Source organism: Quercus suber, unplaced genomic scaffold (assembly GCF_002906115.3).
Source record: "Quercus suber isolate HL8 unplaced genomic scaffold, Cork oak 2.0 scaffold_464, whole genome shotgun sequence".
In the NCBI taxonomy this organism is placed as follows: domain Eukaryota; kingdom Viridiplantae; phylum Streptophyta; class Magnoliopsida; order Fagales; family Fagaceae; genus Quercus; species Quercus suber.
The window spans coordinates 558,324-579,953 of NW_027069915.1; the positions used below are offsets into that span (position 1 = coordinate 558,324).

Consider the following 21,630-nt stretch of genomic DNA (forward strand, 5'->3'; position numbering starts at 1 on the left):
GTTATTAAGTTTGATGCATGGACTTTAGTGGATTTTAGCTATATTTTTAACCTTAGACCACTTTGTTGAGGCTGATGTGAATGCTCTTACATTTATTCGTGTTTGCTAACCTATAACTATAAACTCAACATGCCTTCTTTATAAAGAATAAGTATTTAATTTATTCATACAAAACAATGGAGCACGTTATTTTTTATAATCTTTTATTGATAATCGAAACAATGGACCACATCATGTTATAGGTTGCTTCAGGTGCATAACATATATCTAACAAAGAGTAGAATTTACATATGATATTTCTCACGTTGTTTTGGAATATTGAACAATATCTTTTGCATTTCACTTGAAATGGAAAGAAAACATTTCACAATTAATATTTTATTTCCTAAATCCAAAAGTGTAAAAACTGTTATATTGTTTTTTGAAAAAAAAAAAAAAATAATGTGACTCTAGATACATTTAATTTGAGCCATAAAATATATCAATTTAATTGAATTTTTTTTTCCTTCATGTTTTTTGGAAAATTATTCAAGAGACAGGAATGTCGATCCTTTTTTTAAGCTGTACTCCATTAAAACTTAAAAATATAAACAGCAAAGTATATTATGCCAAAAAAAAGAAAAAGTATATTATGCAAAACAACTTACCCCTGCAAATTAAAAAAAGTAAATTCCAGACAGGTAAGAAAGTAGGAAAGTATATTTCAAATGCCAAGGATACTTCACTAGCAGATTCCTCACCTTTGAACTGGGAAATTTCAGATTTGCCGTAATGAGGTTAAAGTAAATTAAATGGAAGAAGACTTAGGGAACTTCAAATGTCAAGTAAAGAATAAATATACTATAGCTGCTCACCTTTGCAAAAAGTGATAAGCCTTAACACATATAGAAAAAGAAATAAAACAACTAGCATCAAGTACAATTAAGAAGATAAAGGCAGGCATGAACTCCAAATGCCAAGTAAAGAATACTACACCAGTTCGCCAAATAAAAAGAGTATACAAAAGTTCTCTAGCAAATGGATATTTGCCTTACACGTGTTAAGAAAAAAAAACAAAAATATGCCTTACACGTGTTAAGAAAAAAATAAATATTTGCCTTACACGTGAGTTTTGAAAGTTTGTTCTCTTCCTATATATTTTATGCTTGCAAAATTTAAAGAAGATAAAAGATCAATAACTATATCAACAATGACATATTTAAATTTTTTTGGTACAAAATCATGCATAAAAATAACTTTATTGATCGAATCAGGGACGGAACCAGGATTCATACCTAGGGGGGCCAAAGCTTAAAACCAAAAAAAATTATGAAAATAAAAACTAACATCTATTTCATATTTAACAAAACGCTACATACAAGATAAGTATTTCTTAAACATTGCATATTATAAAACACGTCAACAAAATATAACACACAAAATAAGTATTTTTTATTTTGTGCGCGATTTTTGTTTAGTCCATATTTATTTATTTATTTTGTTTTTGTAGTTAAAAGGGCATGAATTTTATTTATTTCTTTCTTTTCTTGTAGGTCAATATCTAAATATTTTAGAGGAGGAGAGACAAATATATATATATATATATATATTTAAGGGCAAATCTTAATTTTTTGTATACCAATTTTTTTTAAGCTTATATGCATATATTAGTTTTTCTTTTTTTTTTGGGGGGGAAAAAAAAAAAAATCATGTGAGAGTTGATGAATCTCAAGAGCCTTAATGGATCACTATTCGATCCAGGGACAGACCTACACTAGGGCAGAGGGGGGTCATGCCCCCCCCCCCCCCCCCAAAAAAAAAAGAAAAACTAATATATGCATATAAGCTTAAAAAAAATTGGTATACAAAAAATTAAGATTTGCCCTTAAATATATATATATATATATATATTTGTCTCTCCTCCTCTAAAATATTTAGNAATTATATAGATAAATAAAATATGCTTAAAAATATGTATTAATTAATTAATTAATTATGGTATCAACATGTTATGTCTTAAGTTTCCAAGAGAATTGTTTCTATATTAAAAAATAAAAAATAAAAAATAAAATTAATTTCCAAGAATTTATGAGTCACGTACCTTGTGTGTATATGCGTCCGTACTTCATAAAATGAAACTGGAATTTTGGTTCATGTGATGGTTTAAGGGTGGACCTTAAGGCCAAATGTAATCCACAAGAACCACAATTCACAACAAAATTTAGATTGTAGATTATTATTATTTTTGTCTAGACTCACTACTAATATTTGTTCAAATATTACTTAGTTTAAATTTTATTTTTTCTATTTTAACATAAAAATTTACATTTTTCTATTTTACATAATCATTTCTATAAAACACACCTATCAGATTATTTATTGTACACGTCTTTTTATTTAAATAATATTTTTTTATTCATTTATTATTATTATTTTAGCTTTATTTGTTCTCACATTCTCTCTCATCTCTCAGCTCTCTTCTCTCCTCACCGCCACAAAACTTCCATGGTTGGACCTCCATGGTCATGGCCGAAGCTCACATGACCACCACAAAGGCGAACCTCCATGGCTAGACCTCCATTTCCTTCATTTGTTGCTACCATTACTTCTTCTTGTGCTACTGCTGTAGCCGTTGCTTCTTCTTTTGCTACTATTGTAGCAGCTGCTTCTTCTTCTTCTTTTTCTTTGATGATTCACATAAATTTATATATGGGTTTGATGATATGGTTTTGTATATGAGTTTGATGGGTTTGAGATCTAGATTTAGGAAAACGATATGGGTTGATGAGTTTGAGGTCTAAATCTAAGATTTGCTGTATGGAGGAGGTAGAGATGGAAGAGAGTCAGGGGAGAAGAAAGGGAGAGTCTAACGGAGAAGAAAGAGAATTTAATGTGAGAGTGATGTGAGAAGTTAGAGAAAAAGTATGAAAAACATAAAATACAAAACTACAATAATTGTGTATATTTACACTGTTACTGTAGCAAAAATGAAAAGCTGCAATATTTTACACAGGAAGTTTTTGAAGGAAAATGTGTAAATTTGATAACTTTTTCTATTATACAGGATAAACTTATTGATGTGAATGCTCTTAGATTATATATTGTTGGAAAATTCCATGACAAATTTGATGTATTTTTTTATCATGTTAAAGAAAGATTGTATTGTAAAATTTGTGTGGGAACTTCTTGTGTATTGGGTAGAAGTCAAGTGGAGTTGGAAATCAAAATTGTGAGATCAAGAAATTCACTCAAGCATAAGCTGTCTAGCAAATCTATTTGGTGAATTGGATTTTTGAAAAGAAATTGCAGATTATTTCGCCAAACATCGAAAGACATTGGCTCAATCGAATTCCTCAGAACCTAAGAGAAATTTGTTACAAATTTCTCTATAGTGCCAACTCTTTTCCCACCTATGTAAGCCTCATTTCCCACAAGTTTTGACAACTAAAAATTCTCAATTGAAGTATTAGAGAGCTTAGATAAACCCTAGTTCATATACCCATTTCTCTCTACCTTCTCCCTCTCTACATAGCTAGATATCTTAATGAGGAGATTTATACCACTATTTCCTTAACTAATTCCTGAGTTGCGTGATTTAACTGGTAATTGTGATTGGAAAATCATTGGAGCACCCCACAATTAGTCTTGATGGCCTAAAGATGCAACTAGTGCTTGGTTATAAATCTGAAAGCTAAGATAGGGAAAGGACTTCGTGAAGTCAATAGCTAACTAGAACTTTGAAGGCTTAAGTACAAGTTTGTTGCAATACTTGGAGGGTTTGTGAGTCAAATTTTACTGCAATTATTTATCTTAGTTGATTGGTTCGGTGGCCTTGCCACAAAGAGGTTTTTATGTCTAGTATTCGGGTTTTTCTTTTTGATAACACATTAATGTGTTATCTTATGGTTGATTTTCTGGAGGTTGCCTACTTACTTGCTTTGTTATGGTTATATTGTTAACCATGTTATGTTTATCATCCATGCTTAATTCAATTGGCTAATCACTTATATTTGGGTGAATTGATAGCTTAGCCTAAAAATTGATTAAGTTGTAAATTTAAAATTCAAGGGTCTAAATAATTTCCTAGGATTGATTAGGTGATTCTCAACATCACTCCTTCAACGACTATTAATAGATTGTCATCTACGCTTCATTGCGAAATTGTTGTAAAAATGTTGTGTATGTAGCTTATTCATATATTATTTTTAGAGAATACATTCAATAAGAACTTGGTATAAATCCTTTATTTTACACTATCCAATAGAAACATGTCATATCAGCATTTCACGAATAAACCAAATAGACATACCACACACAATCACTTCCTCCTAATATACCCTCTCTGTTCCTCTATCTTTCTCACTGGGTCAAACCTTCATGGTTGAGCCATTAACTTTTATCACAACCACCCAACACCGCGAAGTGGCTCCTAAACCGATGCCGTCATCTCTCTTTACTCTTTATATATATATATATATAGTGGCAAAGTTAGAAACTTTTCTCAAGGAGGGCCAAGCAAAATGTATCATTGTATTCTAGTAGTTTTAACTCTCTATATAAATGCGTATTGTTAGGTTATAGATTGACCCTAGTTAATTAATTCAATTATCCAAGTTAATTAATTATGTCAAATTACATGCAACAAATCACCAAATAAACTATTTTGCAGCGAAAAATAAATAATATGGCAATTTGTTGAAGAGTGGAGAAAACCTTTCGCAAGGTAAAAACCCACAAAGTGAATTTTAAGTCACCAATCCCAAGAATCCACTAATCAAGAACAAGCAATTATAAGTATAAAGAATCTTACCTCTACCTTGGACTATCCTAAAATATCAACCTACAATTGAACCTTTGCCCCAATTCTCAATTGAACTTGATCTTGTAGAGACTTTTTTTCATTTTTGCACAAATCTCTAATTTGTGACTAACTCTTTTGCACGGATCCCAGTACGTGACTAATTCCATGGCAACCTTTTGATTATTCTAGTTGATTTGCAACAGCTTCACATAGAAACACCAATAAAATCTTCAATGTTGGTGCTAGAGACTTTAGTTGGTTACAAAACCCAACTGCGTACAAGAAATGTAGCAATATCTCTTTCTTTTGTAGGAGGATGCCAGGGTTTCAAAAAGAAAACCTTATGAAACTTTCTAGGGTTAGGGATTTTCTTTCTCCATCTCTTTATTTAAATAGGAGCTTAATGAGCCTTTTAAAAGGGCTCTCCTATTCCTATTAGGCTTACACAAATTTTGGGCTCTCCTAATCTTATTAGGATTATACAAACCCATAAACAAATAGCTTTTTAGAATAAAACGTTGTTGCTATATTTTGACATCCATTAGCTCGATAGATAAAAAAAAAAAAAAAAAAAAAAAAAAAAAAAAAAAAAAAACAACAACAACAACAACAACAACAACAACAACTATCAAAACCTTTAAATACCGTATAAAATTTTGTTTAAAAAAAAATGTCAATAAAAAAGTACAATTTTGTTTTCTCCGCTAATGGCTAAATATAACGATGAGAAGTGAAAACGTATGTGTGCAGAAGCCTGCCCAACTTAACATAGACCCGACACGCGACGATTTTTTAAGCATTCGTACTTCGAAAATTTGGCTATTTTCTTTATAATGACAGACATGAATATTTTGCAAGAGAGAATTCCCCCTTCAACCCTTTTAAAAGGACCACTCTTATGCTAATGTCATACTATATTATATGATAAACTACTCTTCTAGTCACTCACGTCCATGAGAATGGCACCACAAGCAGAGAGTTGGAAACCCACAAAATAGATAGTCAGACAAAACAAGTTGCTTGGCCACACTTTTTCATTCTCGATAATATCCTTCCAAAACTCTGTGTTTCATCTCCATCAATCCAATCATGTCTGCCTCTAATGACATGCAAAAAAATCCTGGGGAAACCTGGATCCTTTCACAAGCGAATCCCCCTGTACAACCCACACCAGAAACTAGCACCAACCCTAACACCACTAACAGCAACGGCAGAAACAATGAGGTCAGCAAGAAGAACAACGTTGATAACAGTCCACAACCTGCTGTACAAGAAAGGATGCGTTTTCAACTCAACAAGTTACAAATGAACCTCACCCAAAGTGAAAAAAACGTAGATGCTCTTGCGAAATTTCACGAAAGTCCGGGTCATAATGACCTAAAAAGTCACCTAGAGAGGCTCAAAGATTCAGTTAAGGCATTTCCCAACAGTGAGGATTCTGGAAAAAAGGGAAGCATCCACTAGTAAAAAACCTCCAGCTGTCAGGCTTGCTGAAATCAACAAGGAGATTATGAATTTAACGAAGCATCTATCATCGCCAGAAATAGCGTTTAAGGCAGTAAGTTCGAGTAGTACTCATTTACAGTCAAGCACCGGGTCTAATGGCCGCAGTGCAGTCCATGAGTTGGTTAACGTACACCAGCGTGAATGCTTCAAAGATAGCTCATTTTACAAAGAAATTCAGGAGATTTTTGACGGGCTTGATGAAGACAGGAAGTTCCTTTTGTCTTGCTTTACAGTTTTCCCAGAAAATGCAGAGGTGAAGAGGAGGATCTTTGTATACTGGGGGGTGGGAGAGGAGTTGTGGAACGATTCAGTTTTTGAAGATGATGAAACGCCTGAGAATATCGTTGATGGAATTCTTTAAGAATTCCAAGAGAAGGGCTTAATTGAGCCTGCGATTAAAAAGCGAAAACTGCATGTTAAAAGCTATAAAATGAATCCTCTTGTGCGTTCAGCTGTGACTATGCTTTCCCAAGAAGCTGGTAATTTGTTTGATTATGATGATAAGGGGGATGTGCTTCCCCAGAGATGTCGGACTTCTGAAGGAGTGGAGGTGAATGTCAGATTCCCAAGCTGTAAGAGGATGTGTTTGCTAAAAGACGAGGAGGAGGATCAAGAGCAGACGCAGAAGGATTTATTAGAGAAAAAACCTTCTATACCAGAGGAAAGTCAGTCAACATCGAGTTTGAATTCAGAAGGTACAGATCTAGGAAAACTCGTTACATTATTCAATGTTAATGAGCCTTTTCCTGATCTCGAATTGGCGTGGTTGATGAAGAAGAAAGTTATAAATGAGCAGAAGAAGAAAGGTATATATGCGGAGCAGATTAAAGAGCCGACTGCGGTGGACTGGTTATCGAAGATGAAAGAAGCCAAAGTTGTTTGTCTGGGAAGCTGACCGGGATCAGTTAAACCTCATATTGAAGTCGAGAGCATTGAATTCTTAGAAGGGTTGAAGAATAGCACAGGTTTAAGGTTTCTTAGCCTCCAAGGAGTCTCAAGAATCACAAAGATTCCAGAATTCATAGGTAACCATAGCAATTTGTTGATCTTGGATCTCAAGGAGTGTCACAATGTGAGGTGCTTTCAATGGAGATAGGCAAACTCACGAACCTCAGGTACTTGGATCTTTCTGACTGTTATGTGCTAGCTCGCCTGCCCAAGGAGCTTTCCGCACTCGTACAACTTCGAGTCCTTAAGGGATTTGTCATTAGTAATCCACAAAGAAAAGGCTCGGCTACTTTAGATGATTTGAAGGAATTGAAGAAGTTGAGGGAACTGACCATCAATGCAAATAGTAAGGACTTCCCTACAGATGAGGATCTAAGTGCTCTCCAACAGATTGGAGGAGGAGGAATACTCCGAAAGCTAACAATAGCATGGGTGGCAACGCTAGCAAATCAGCAAGGAGAAGCTCAGATTGGAGGAGATGCTAGCTGCTGGAAAATTTTCAAATCAGCTCCAAAGCAACACAACCCAAAAACAGTGACGGAGGAACTTCCAAAGCAACTTGAGAAGCTGGATCTTCAGTGTTTCCCCAATTCTACATCGACGTGGCTGACACCTGATTCTTTGCCACTCCTAGAAAAACTCTACATTAGAGGAGGAAACCTCGCAACTTTAGACAGAAGCAAGTGGTTGAAGGTTCAAGCTTTACATTTGAACTACTTGCGTGAATTGAAGATGAATTGGAGAGAACTGATAGATTCCTTCTCAGATTTGGTTTACTTGGAGAAAGTCAAATGCCCTGGGATCACACTCTGCCCTTGCGACGAGCATGGAGTGTGGATGAAGAAATAAGGATCCTGATCAAATCGAACAAAAGTAGCTGTGAGAGGGATTGCAATTGGTTGTTGTTCTCTACTGGCCTCACGTTATTATTAAATAGTACTATTCTAGTGTGTTGATTGCTTTTTTTATTTTATTTTTCTTGAGAGAGAATATCGATCGCTATTTAATTTGAATTTCTGTTTTGTTTTTGGTTGGTAGTAAAATTTTAATTTGAATTCCAAATCTATGATTCTATATCTTTTCTGAATTCTGTACTTTATTAATGGATTTTTACTAAATAAATGACAATATCTCCTTATATAATAATAATACTCCTTGCATGTTTGTTCCATCGAAGTCAATATTATTTCATATGACCTTCTCATATTTCTTCGTAAAACGCTATTGATATACTTCTGGTGCACGTTGAGTACCACTAAATGGAATTAAAACATTAAAGATCAAACTTTTGCTAGTATTGCTCATGAATTATAAGTAGGAGAGACAAGATTTTCAAAGTGTGGGAGAGGGCCTAGCAGTAACCTTTGCAGCTTCATTGGTAAGGATTGAAATCTGTTCATTCTTGTATGATACGTACGGCTTCTACTTGGTCCCTGTTTTGTTTGGATTTTCGAGATCCAAACTACAGAGAAGGGTTACATGTTGGACTTGATCAAGTTCATGGAATTTTAATAGAAAAGACACTCAGAAAGCTACTACTATATGTCATCCAATTGGAATTCTGGCAAATACCAGAACAATGTCCAGTAGTATATCATAACCCTACGCAGAACATAGGAAATATATTTGTGTAATATGCAATATCACTCTCATATTCATGTAGGATTCATGTATTTGAGCCAACACACATATTAGAGGAGTGTCAGGGTGGATTGATGCATTTTGGGGCATTAGATGTAAACTAAATTAAGGTTTATATATATGTGACTTTTTTGTAAAAAAGAATTAAATATTATTTAAATTCTATTATCTTGTTTTAGATGCAAAATTACTAATGTAGGAGGGTGAGGTCTGAGGAAAAAAACATCACTAGGCAGGCTGACCCGAGGAAAAGGTGGGCTAAACTTCTCATCAGCTTCAGCCCATCACGTTGGGAAAAACCCAAATATTGAAACCGAAGAAGCGGCCCGTCCGAGGATCAAGCACTCCTTAGAAGAGACTGTGTTTAGGCCACTTGGACTAGAAGACTGAAGATCGAAGAAAGAAGTAGAGACAAACAAGTAAAAAAGATGAGGAGCTTCCAGGTAAGTTACTCATCACCTCCGCATTCAATACACTGCACCAACTTAGCTAGTCGCATTAAAGGCAGAATGACCTTTGAATAGTACCCTCATAGCTTGCAGCACGTTTTACAACCTCCAACAAAGCCCTGATAGGAGAAGTATCCAAATGAAGAGTAGTGATTGTACAAGTGGAGGGCTAGGATATACTTCAAGTATTTATATAAGAAAAGGTGACTACTCCAAATGGGGGGGACAGAGAAATTATAAAAAAGCATACATCGTGTAACCACAAAATTTATGACCAAGACTTGGACATTATATGAATTAGTGATCCTCATACTAACTCGAGGAAGAACAAATTCAAAAATTTATTTCTTTCTCTCTAGCAACCTCTCGTAATCTTACTAATCTAAACAAAACCAATAAGGCTCGAAAATGTTGACCCTGATAATCCACCTCTATAAATTAATTGTATTGGGCTGTCAAACATTAAATTTCTTTCCAATTGGGTGGGTAGTTGATTTCGGTTCCCCTACAACTAATTTACTGCGTAGAATTTTTTTTTTTAAAAGTCTATAGATACAAAGAACCCCCCACAAGAATAATGCTTGGCCCCCCCTCCTTCAACACATCAACCAAATTTGGATTCCCAAAATCTTAATTTTTCACCATTTTTCTTTTTCCATTCCTTCTGTCAACACTCCAACCATATCTCATATACTTTATTAACTTCTTCTAACTTTTAGTTTTAGTTCAATTTTGAAGATTCTTTCTTTTTTTTTTTCCAAAAAAGAAAAAAGATTCATTCATTTTTTTTTCTAAAAGGATAAAACTTACATATAATATATTAAATTCCCCAATTAACTCAACTATATTAAACACAATTGTTCTTGAAAATGAAAATAATGTTTGTGTTTTATTGGTCATGGTAAATAGGTGGTTGAGTTTTCTAAGGTTGAATTTAATCAATCATTTAATTGGATTTATTTTGTGACCAATTTGCTTGTAATTTAGCACTTAGTAACCCTGTATTTAAGTGGGAAAATTGTAAGGGTAGTGTGTGAGAAGATGTGAAGAAAAGCTCAAGAGTGTGCAAGAAAAACAGAGGTTCGCGGCTAGGGCTTGCGGGTGGATCGCGACTGGCAAGCCGCCAAAAACTGGCACGTGAGAGGCACATTGAGAAGCTGAAGGGTCGCGCCAGCTGTCACGCTACAGGACAAAAGTCCCAGGCTGGCCAGGCCGTTACGTCGCAACTTGAACTCGCGACTTGGACAAGCCGCGAGACCAAATCGCCAATTTGCCTTGTTTGGCAAAAACTGACGTTTTGCATTCCCTTCTCACCCTACTATATATACACCCTTATACCCATCATATTGAGAGAGCTTCCAGAGAGAATTTTGTGAGAGAAAACCCTAGAGAAAAACAAGATTGCCTCATCCCCAATCTTCATCAAAGAGACTCTACAAATTCCTCTACTCTCTTCCTCTCCATTGTCGTACCCTTGAGAGGTTATTTACCAAACCCTTATCTCACCACACCCACGTCTGTGAGAAGGTCCATTTGGTGCTTAGGGAAGCAATTTGGGAAGGAACCAATATATATTGGTTAATGCTATGATCAAATAGCGGAATTCGGTAAGTTAGAAAAAAAAAAAGGTTCGGTGCAACCTCGTTGGAGCAGGAAGCTTGGAGGGCTTAGGTACCTGGGTAGATTAGGCTTGGAGGGTCTATTGCTGTTCATGTATCCCAACTACATTTTCTAGTGGATTATTGACCGCTTGAAGGGCGGCGGAGAGATTTTACGCCGAGGGCTTCGGTTTCCTCTTCGATAACACATTGAGTGTTGTCCTTGTGTTTGCATTTCTCTTCCCTTTATCTTTACCATTTAATTACTGCTGTGTGTGTGATTATTTATAGTTTAGATTGTTTCTCAATTCCGGTATAAGCTATTTATCATTTTCCGCACATACGTTGTTTGTTATATAGCTTGAATTGGTATTTTTGTATTGGGGGGTCTAAACGTTCAAGGGTGTTTCATACCCATATTGAACTTTCAAGTTTCATTAGGAAATGTAATGTACTACACTTAAAAATGTACCGTATTTAAGTTTTTCCCTTTCCCAAAACTCTACAATATGCCCTTCCATTTTTTAGAGATAGTTTCAACTTATGATATCCGCTCCTAATTATTACTTTTTATCATCAGATTAAAATACCAATTGGTTTTTTTTTTTAGGCAAAGATCGAACCTCAGATCTCTTCACTTTGTCATTTAGCTTGTTAGTATTTTAAGTGCTAGTAAGTATTTTAAGTGCTTTAATGGGGTTTGATTGTTTGGTAGGATTTTAGATGGGTTTGCAATTTCTTGATGATAATTCAAGTTTATTTTGATGCATTTCTACTAACTTTTGTTAGTTAAAAACTTCATTTTGATTTTCAATGCTTGCGAAGATGTGATATTTTAGCAGATGTACATGGTACATTGCATTAAGGGGCGGAGGTACATTATGGGTTGACCCCCCCAAATTTTTTTAGAACCCCTCTAATAGCTAATTGGTAAATTTAGATTTCACCCCATTTTTTTAATAGCCGCCCCCACAAGAATAATGCTTAGCCATATCTCATATACTTTTATTAACTTCTTCTAACTTTTAGTTTTAGTTCAATTTTGAAGATTCATTCTTTCTTTTTTTTTTCCAAAAAAGAAAAAAGATTCATTCATTTTTTTTTTCTAAAAGGATAAAACTTACATATAATATATTAAATTCCCCAATTAACTCAACTATATTAAACACAATTGTTCTTGAAAATGAAAATAATGTTTGTATTTTATTGGCCATGGTAAATAGGTGGTTGAGTTTCATTAGGAAATGTAATGTACTACACTTAAAAATGTACCGTATTTAAGTTTTTCCCTTTCCCAAAACTCTACAATATGCCCTTCCATTTTTTAGAGATAGTTTCAACTTATGACATTCGCTCTTAATTATTACTCTTTACCATCAGATTAAAATACCAATTGCTTTTTTTTTTTTAGGCAAAGATCAAACATCAGATCTCTTCACTTAGTCATTTAGCTTGTTAGTATTTTAAGTGCTAATAAGAATTACACTAATAAATAATAATAATAATAATAATGCACGAAGATGCATATGTACGTAATAGTTTGAATTTTTCTTGAATTACAAATTAATATGATAGTTTTACCTCGACCCCTCAAACATAAATTCCTGGCTTCGTCCCTGATTGCATTGTAATCTTGTGATGGACTCCACACCTCACAAAACTAAGTGCAATCTTGCTCCTGCTTCGTAGAATCAACATTTGTTAGGATTCAGGGGAGCAAAAAATAAAACAAAATTTGGAGAATGAGATCTTCCCAAGCTAGCCAAAGCATTATCACATCTGTTAGCTTCTCTAAACGCATGGTTGATTTGCAAGTAAGGACTTCTATACAGGAGAGATCTACAATCATCCATCAAATGCAGCAATTTAGGGTGCACTTTGATCACTTTCAATTTGTTGTTGCTATGTGAAGTCGAACTACTACTGGAAAATGGAAATAACCCCCATATAGATCAATGCTTTGGCAGTAATGGAGTTGTCGAGGTTGTGATGGAAAAACAAAAAACAAAAAATAAAGGAATTTATGAGATTCTACTAATCTAAAGCCATTATGAGGCCATTGATTAACGCGTGTCATCTAAAGAAGATATTGCTACCACCTGTGCTCACATCTTGTTAAAAATCTATGATTTTAGATAATTTTTTCAAAAAATGAAAAATGTTAAAATCATATTGCTCTGACTATTGGAAAATTACGCAGGTAAACCAAACCTTGTTGAGATTTGATTATTTATTAAATCTGAGATAAAATATATAATTTTTTTTTATAACTTTCATAACTCATACCAAATATGTGACAAAAAGAGAAACATTAATACTAATATATTTTCAAAAATACTATTTTTGTTGAAGTTAAAAAGATAGAAAAAAACCAAAAACATAAACTTTTTAACCAAATTACCTCCAGCATGGCTCCCCCAGAATTCAATATGAATAAAACTTTTGCAGCTTTAAATTAAAAAAATATATATAGAAAGAAAAAGAAAAAAATCACTTTAAAGTTTAAAGCAATTATTGAAAGGGTAATTTCGTAAACACAACTCGCAAGTAGTTGACTTGGGAAAGACTGAAGACTTTTAAACCAAAAGCCAGCGAGATACCAAACAAGACTTTTGATCAGTCATGCTTGAGAGTTGAGAGAGCTCAGACTCAGAGAGTTGAACTTGAAGGAGCTGTTTTGCTTTGCTTTGCTTTGCAACCCAGAAAAAAAACGTACCAGGTTTTTCGTTTACTTTCCTTTTATTATTTACCATGCTTCTGATCCTAAGTAATTTATCATGCCGTTTTGGTTTAGATAATGTAGAATAATGTCTAAAATTAGAAAATGTGTTTGTCTGTGCATCTTAACTTATCTTAACGATCTCTCTCTCTCTCACTCAGAGGATCTGTTTCTGTGGAGATATTGAGAGCTTTTTTATTTTGTGTCTCAAATCTTAGCTTGAGAATAAAATACGGGTTTCTAATTTTTTTTTTTTTTAATATTGTTTTCATTATTCTAGCCAATGATTTTATAGTGCTACGTAACAAAATAATTTTTCCACCACTTTGCTCTATCTATGATTCTATGTACCCATTAGTGATATATTTTACAGAATTATAGATTCCACAATCCACTAGGGAAGTTGATATTTTAGTTTTATATATATATATATATATATATTAGTAAGTAGTTGATCTCAAGGAAGTACTTACAAGAGCTAAAGTCATTGTAGCAGAGTGGTTAAGGCAGAGGACACTAAAAAGGGTGTGATTGAGTTTGAGGTTTCAATTCATATTTCATAGCACACCTGTTGAAGGAACTTTTTTTGGTAAGAAGCACGGACATTCCAAAATCCTTAGCATGTCCATCTCGGACATGGACACGCCGGGGACACTATGCTTGTTCTCAATGTAATTTTAGATATGTTTTTAAAGATTTTGATGGTTGTTTTTTGTTTTAAAAACTTCAAATAAACAAAGAATATGTATAGAAATAAACAGTTAATGAAAATCTTTTATATATTAACTATTGGTAAAATGGGAGTAAAAATTAACCATTTAATGAAAATCTTTTATAAAGTGTTGTAAAAAACTTTCTTGGAGGAATAAAGTACTTTGATTTATATATATATATATATATATATTAGTAACTAGTAAGTAGTTGATCTCAAGGAAGTACTTACAAGAGCTAAAGTCATTGTAGCAGAGTGGTTAAGGCAGAGGACACTAAAAAGGGTGTGACTGAGTTTGAGGTTTCAATTCATATTTCATAGCACACCTGTTGAAGGAATTTTTTTGGTAAGAAGCACGGAAATTCCAGAATCCTTAGCATGTCCATCTCGGACATGGACACGCCGGGGACACTATGCTTGTTCTCAATGTAATTTTAGATATGTTTTTAAAGATTTTGATGGTTGTTATTTGTTTTAAAAACTTCAAATAAACAAAGAATATGTATAGAAATAAACAGTTAATGAAAATCTTTTATATATTAACTATTGGTAAAATGGGAGTAAAAATTAACCATTTAATGAAAATCTTTTATAAAGTGTTGTAAAAAACTTTCTTGGAGGAATAAAGTACTTTGTGCATGTGTGTATATCAATATGTGTGTGTTTGTGCAAGGTGGAATTTATCTTTTTGCTAAACTGATTCTTTTAATCTTATCAAAATTCTGACATTGAATTTTTCATATTAGCTATGGCCTTGAGAGAAGCGGAGAAAGATAACATACTTGAGCTGTTGAAGGATGACAATGTGACGACAATTGTTCTCATTGGGGATGCAGGAGTTGGGAAAACATGGATTGCAAGAAAGATAGCTGATTCAGCAGACAAGGAGGACCTATCTTATGTGACTCTTTGGGTATTTCTGAATCAACAAGATGATAAGAAGTCTCTCGACGAGAACATGTCTCTTCATGAGAACATTGCCCGTCAATTGTCTGTACTTACCACTATTGAGGAGTGGGAAGATAATGCCACTAAGGAGGAGGACCATAAAGAGGAGGACGTGAAAAGCTTGAAAGATAAGATATCTGCTAAGCTTAAAGAAATGAGATTGGATAGTAAGTTTCTTTTCCTGATTGTCGATGGTGTTCCTGACACAATGAATGAAAATGATATTATGTCAGCATTAACAAAAATTGGGCAATTGGATGAGCAGACTTTGTTTAAGGTTTTATTCACTAGAAGAAAAAAGCCAGTTGTGGAAGGAAATGAAGTGACTGAAACTAAGAGTGAGCTAATAAAAATAGTGATTGAGCCTTTGTCCAATGAAGAGGGATTAAGTCTGTTTAAGAAAAGAGTCACTGAAAACGTTTCAGGCATTGATGATTTTCAAACACATGCCTTAAGAATTGCCAAAAAGAGCAAGGGTCTACCAGCTGCGATTGTAGTAATAGCAGAAGCCTTAAATCGCATTGTAGAGCATGATTCTGGGGTTTGGACATTGGAAAGTGCTATGAAAGAAGCAGCGACATGTGAGGATGCACATAACAGTGCAAATCAACTGCTGCGCTGTGGGTATGAAATGTTGCCGAAGAGAGATAAGGCTTTGATTGATTGTTGTTGGTATAGCTTGCAGTTCTTTCTCAAGCATGGTGGAGTCCATTACAATGAGTTGATAGCTTGCTGGATATTGGAAGGATATTTTGGTCCTGTTGACCATGTTGAGAAGGTGTATGAAGAGGGACATCGTGTTTTAGTGGAGCTTATAGATCGCCATCTGCTGAAAATACGAGATGATAATGCCGTTGTCGTGGAAGGATTAGCACTTACAATCCTTGATTGTTGTCCTGATAGGAATGAAGGGAAATCAAGTTTGGGTTTGGCTAGAGTGTTTGAGGGTGGCCATTGGCAAGGTTTTGGGAGAATCACACATGCAGACGGTTTGATGAAAACAATGTGCAACCGTGACAAATGGGATAAAGTGTCCACACTACTAATTGATGGAAGTCGTCTCTCCAGGGAAGTCCTTGATACATTCTTTAAGCCAATGAAGGGAATTGAAGTTCTTGCACTTTTCAATCCCACAATCAAAACATTGCCGTCAAACTTGTCTGAAATGTACAAGCTTCATCTTCTTGTGCTCAGAGGATGTGATCTATTGGAGAACGTTGATAATATCAAAGGACTTGAATCATTAACGGTTCTAGAGATATCAGGTGCTACCTCCTTGAAGAAAATTCCAGATGATTTTTTTCATAAATTGCTTCAACTTCGAAGCCTGAAGCTCTCTGCAGTCCAGATCAAATCGCTGCCTTCTTCCATCTCTGAACTGAGTGAACTTAGGTGGCTCATGCTAAGGGGGTGTGCTAGCTTGGAAGAACTTCCAAGACTACAAAAACTTGAAAACCTCCTAGTGCTTGATCTTTCTGGTGCTATTGAATTGAAAAAATTGAAAGATAAGACGTTTAAAGCACATGCAAAACTTCGAATGCTTGATCTTTCCCAAACAAAGATTGACCGCTTGCCTTTTTTGAAAAATCTGGGAAATCTCACTCAACTCTCATTAAGATGTTGTGAATGCTTAACTAGACTGCCCAGCCTAAAATCAGTATCTCAGCTTGAAATTCTTGATCTTTCAGGTTCTTCTATGCTGAAGGAAAATCAAGATGAAATCTTTCCAAGTATGGATGGCCTCAAGACCCTCAATCTTTCTAATACCAGAATCAGGCATTTACCTTCCAATAATAACAGCCTCCCAAATCTCAAGTCGCTGAATCTTTCTGATGCTTCGATTTTAGACAAAATCGAAGATAATATCCTCAAACATCTGAGATACCTCCGTCATCTTGAACTCTCAAAAACCAACCTTCAAAAGTTACCCTCACTTTCTAACCTTTGTAACCTTGAAATTCTTAATCTTTCAGGTTGTAGTGCTTTGAAAGAAATTGTGGATGAATCCTTTCAGCACATGACTTGCCTTCAACAACTTAACCTCTCAGAAACTAAGATTGAACGTCTACCATCCCTTTCCAATCTTAGTAACCTCTGTCAACTCTTACTAAGAAACTGTGTCAATCTAAAAGAACTTCCACCTCTGGAATCTCTTTCGAAACTTGAGGAGCTTGATTTATGTGGTGCAAGGTCTTTGGAAGAAACTGAAGCTAAATTCTTGGAGAATATGGTTCACCTTCGGTTCCTCAACCTATCAGGAACTGCACTTAAGTTACCTCCCACGTCCAACCTCACCAACCTCACCAACCTCACTCAGCTTTTACTTCAACGTTGCAGACTGTCCGAATTATGTCCAAATTTGGAAAAATGTACACAGCTAGAGGTTTTGAATCTTTCTGAAACAGACATTCAGTCTCTACCATCACTTGAAAATTTTAGCAATCTCCGTGACCTTAACTTAAGAGATTGTTCAAGATTGGAGAAGCTACTGTGTCTGAAATCAGTTACTCATTTGGAAGTCCTTGATTTGTGGGGAACTAGAGTCAAGGAGTTTCCCTATGAGATCTCACAGCTGACTCACTTGAAGCGCCTTACTTTACCAGACTTAAAGGATGTTCAAACACTTGACTGGGGGAAGATAAAGAACTTACCGGAGGAGCTAAACTGGGATCAGTGTGGCATCTTCAAGTGCAGTCAAAATAGGCCTTGCATGTCATTGAGTGGCACTGAATTCTTCCAATATTTGAAGACAAATCCTGGGTTATGGGAGACATGCTTCAAAGAATTTCAGTTCTCTGTTTGTGCTCATGAAAAGGAAGGCCCAGCTAGGGACATTTGTTGGCACAGAGTTGACCCTAACTTCAGAGAAATCTACTTCCAGATTCTTTCTCTTCCTGAAGAACATGGCAAGTATCTGGAAATCGTTGGATTTGATATTTTTCCTTCCGGTGTTGAGGATGCCCTCCAAAAAGCTGAATATATCTCTTTGATCGATAACAAGTTTATCAAATCCTTATCAGACTTGGCTGCAGGTGTGGAGTCAATAAATGTTGGCAATGTCATGGCAATGAAAGGCTGTTGGCTAGAGAGGTCAACCGAAATGCAAACTATTTTTGGTGAAAAGGCAAAAGTCTTAATGGAGGAAAATCTTGAGACTCTGTGGGCGTCAAACCTTCCCATATTGAAGAGTGTCTCCAATGGAAACTTGCAACTTGGACACCTTAAAAAATTATATCTAGATTGTTGCCCAATGCTTGAAACTGTTTTTCATTCATCCCGGCTGCCAGAAAATCTTGAAGTCCTCCAAATTAAATTCTGTGATAAATTGAAGACTCTGTTTATGCCAAATCCATCAACAGATTGTAAACTGCGGAATTTACAGAAGCTGCACCTGGTGGAACTGCCCAATTTGACTAGTATTGGGGTGCTAAGGGGGTGTGCTAGCTTGGAAGAACTTCCAAGACTACAAAAACTTGAAAACCTCCTAGTGCTTGATCTTTCTGGTGCTATTGAATTGAAAAAATTGAAAGATAAGACGTTTAAAGCACATGCAAAACTTCGAATGCTTGATCTTTCCCAAACAAAGATTGACCGCTTGCCTTTTTTGAAAAATCTGGGAAATCTCACTCAACTCTCATTAAGATGTTGTGAATGCTTAACTAGACTGCCCAGCCTAAAATCAGTATCTCAGCTTGAAATTCTTGATCTTTCAGGTTCTTCTATGCTGAAGGAAAATCAAGATGAAATCTTTCCAAGTATGGATGGCCTCAAGACCCTCAATCTTTCTAATACCAGAATCAGGCATTTACCTTCCAATAATAACAGCCTCCCAAATCTCAAGTCGCTGAATCTTTCTGATGCTTCGATTTTAGACAAAATCGAAGATAATATCCTCAAACATCTGAGATACCTCCGTCATCTTGAACTCTCAAAAACCAACCTTCAAAAGTTACCCTCACTTTCTAACCTTTGTAACCTTGAAATTCTTAATCTTTCAGGTTGTAGTGCTTTGAAAGAAATTGTGGATGAATCCTTTCAGCACATGACTTGCCTTCAACAACTTAACCTCTCAGAAACTAAGATTGAACGTCTACCATCCCTTTCCAATCTTAGTAACCTCTGTCAACTCTTACTAAGAAACTGTGTCAATCTAAAAGAACTTCCACCTCTGGAATCTCTTTCGAAACTTGAGGAGCTTGATTTATGTGGTGCAAGGTCTTTGGAAGAAACTGAAGCTAAATTCTTGGAGAACATGGTTCACCTTCGGTTCCTCAACCTATCAGGAACTGAACTTAAGTTACCTCCCACGTCCAACCTCACCAACCTCACAAACCTCACTCAGCTTTTACTTCAACGTTGTAGACTGTCCGAATTATGTCCAAATTTGGAAAAATGTACGCAGCTAGAGGTTTTGAATCTTTCTGAGACAGACATTCAGTCTCTACCATCACTTGAAAATTTTAGCAATCTCCGTGACCTTAACTTAAGAGATTGTTCAAGCTTGGAGAAGCTACCATGTCTGAAATCAGTTACTCATTTGGAAGTCCTTGATTTATGGGGAACTAGAGTCAAGGAGTTTCCCTATGAGATCTCACAGTTGACTTATTTGAAGCGCCTTAATTTACCAGACTTAAAGGATGTTCAAACACTTGACTGGGGGAAGATAAAGAACTTACCAGAGGAGCTAAACTGGGATCAGTGTGGCATCTTCAAGTGCAGTCAAAATAGGCCTTGCATGTCATTGAGTGGCACTGAATTCTTCCAATATTTGAAGACAAATCCTGGGTTATGGGAGACATGCTTCAAAGAATTTCAGTTCTCTGTTTGTGCTCATGAAAAGGAAGGCACAGCTAGGGACATTTGTTGGCACAGAGTTGACCTTAACTTCAGAGAAATCTACTTCCAGATTCTTTCTCTTCCTGAAGAACATGGCAAGTATCTGGAAATTGTTGGATTTGATAGATTTCCTTCCGGTGTTGAGGATGCCCTCCAAAAAGCTGAGTATATCTCTTTGATCGATAACAAGTTTATCAAATCCTTATCAGACTTGGCTGCAGGTGTGGAGTCAATAAATGTTGGCAATGTCATGGCAATGAAAGGCTGTTGGCTAGAGAGGTCAACCGAAATGCAAACTATTTTTGGTGAAAAGGAAGTCTTAAGGGAGAAAAATCTTGAGACTCTGTGGGTGTCAAACCTTCCCATATTGAAGAGTGTCTCCAATGGAAACTTGCAACTTGGACACCTTAAAAAATTATATCTAGATTGTTGCCCAATGCTTGAAACTGTTTTTCATTCATCCCAGCTGCCAGAAAATCTTGAAGTCCTCCAAATTAAATTCTGTGATAAATTGAAGACTCTGTTTATGCCAAATCCATCAACAGATTGTAAACTGCGGAATTTACAGAAGCTGCACCTGGTGGAACTGCCCAATTTGACTAGTATTGGGGTGCTGGAGTTGAAGAGCGTTCAGGATATATTTCCATCTATAAAATTAATCAAAGTCAGGGAATGTCCAAATCTCGAAAATTTAGATAAGATTAAGGACTTCAAATCAAAGTCAGGGAATGCCTCAATTTGTTGAAAACTCTGGACCCATGAAGTCCAGGGATCACTAGATTGAAGGAGAGCTCTCATGGTTTAATTAACAAGGATAGCACTATTTACATTGTGCATCTTGAGCCATTTGTACACTCAGGTTTGTTATGGTTTCCCTGCATCTTTTTCATACAGGGAAACCACATTTTGATATTCCTGCCCAGCTTGCTTTTTCCCTGTTGTTCCGTGTTAATTTCTCTTATGCCTTTCTTCATGTATCCAAGTTTAAGGTTATTGTAAAAGTTGTCTATTTTAGAGTGCATTATTTTTCCTAGTCCATATAATGCTCTGTAAACATTGTTTGTTATTGACTTATGCGAATCACCTATGTTCTTTTCCTTCTAATTCTTTTGGTACAATGTTGAACTGTAAGGTACAATATTCAGCTTCTAGGTTGTAGTTGTTTGTATAGGACCTTTAATCTACTTGCCTTTCTGGTATTTTAAAACAACTTGATAAACTACTTGCTGGGAACAGAGTGATACTTTGCTTATGTCAGTATACAAAGTAAATTTCTAAATTCATGTTTAGTTTTGGGTGAGAGCATTTTGAAGCAGCAGAACCATGGTTAGCTACTCCTTAATTAGCTGAGACTGCAAACTAATTAGCAAGTTCTGAGTCCATGGTATGGTATAGGTCATGATCAAGCATCATGTAGCAACTAGGTCCAGAGAGATACTTACCACCAAGAAAAAAAAAAATTTAAATGAAGAAGAAGATCCACATAGCCAAAG

General features: G+C 35.5%; 2 protein-coding genes across 2 annotated transcripts; both read left to right on the forward strand.

The window, feature by feature from the left end:
• Positions 1–7,372: 7,372 nt before the first annotated feature.
• LOC111983216 (disease resistance RPP13-like protein 4) lies at positions 7,373–8,083 on the forward strand. Its single transcript, XM_024014885.2, has one exon. It carries the CDS (start codon positions 7,373–7,375, stop codon positions 8,081–8,083), a length of 711 nt encoding a protein of 236 aa, XP_023870653.2.
• Positions 8,084–13,532: 5,449 nt separating this feature from the next.
• LOC111983210 (putative disease resistance protein At4g19050) lies at positions 13,533–21,241 on the forward strand. Its single transcript, XM_024014879.2, has 2 exons — positions 13,533–13,641; positions 15,100–21,241. Exon 2 carries the CDS (start codon positions 15,102–15,104, stop codon positions 20,880–20,882), a length of 5,781 nt encoding a protein of 1,926 aa, XP_023870647.2. The 5' UTR covers positions 13,533–13,641; positions 15,100–15,101; the 3' UTR covers positions 20,883–21,241.
• The last annotated feature ends 389 nt before the right edge of the window (positions 21,242–21,630 follow it).

Bases quoted from the DNA above. Each gene is read 5' to 3' on its own strand.
- LOC111983210 (XM_024014879.2), top strand. From the start codon at position 15,102: ATGGCCTTGAGAGAAGCGGAGAAAGATAACATACTTGAGCTGTTGAAG.
- LOC111983216 (XM_024014885.2), top strand. From the start codon at position 7,373: ATGGAGATAGGCAAACTCACGAACCTCAGGTACTTGGATCTTTCTGAC.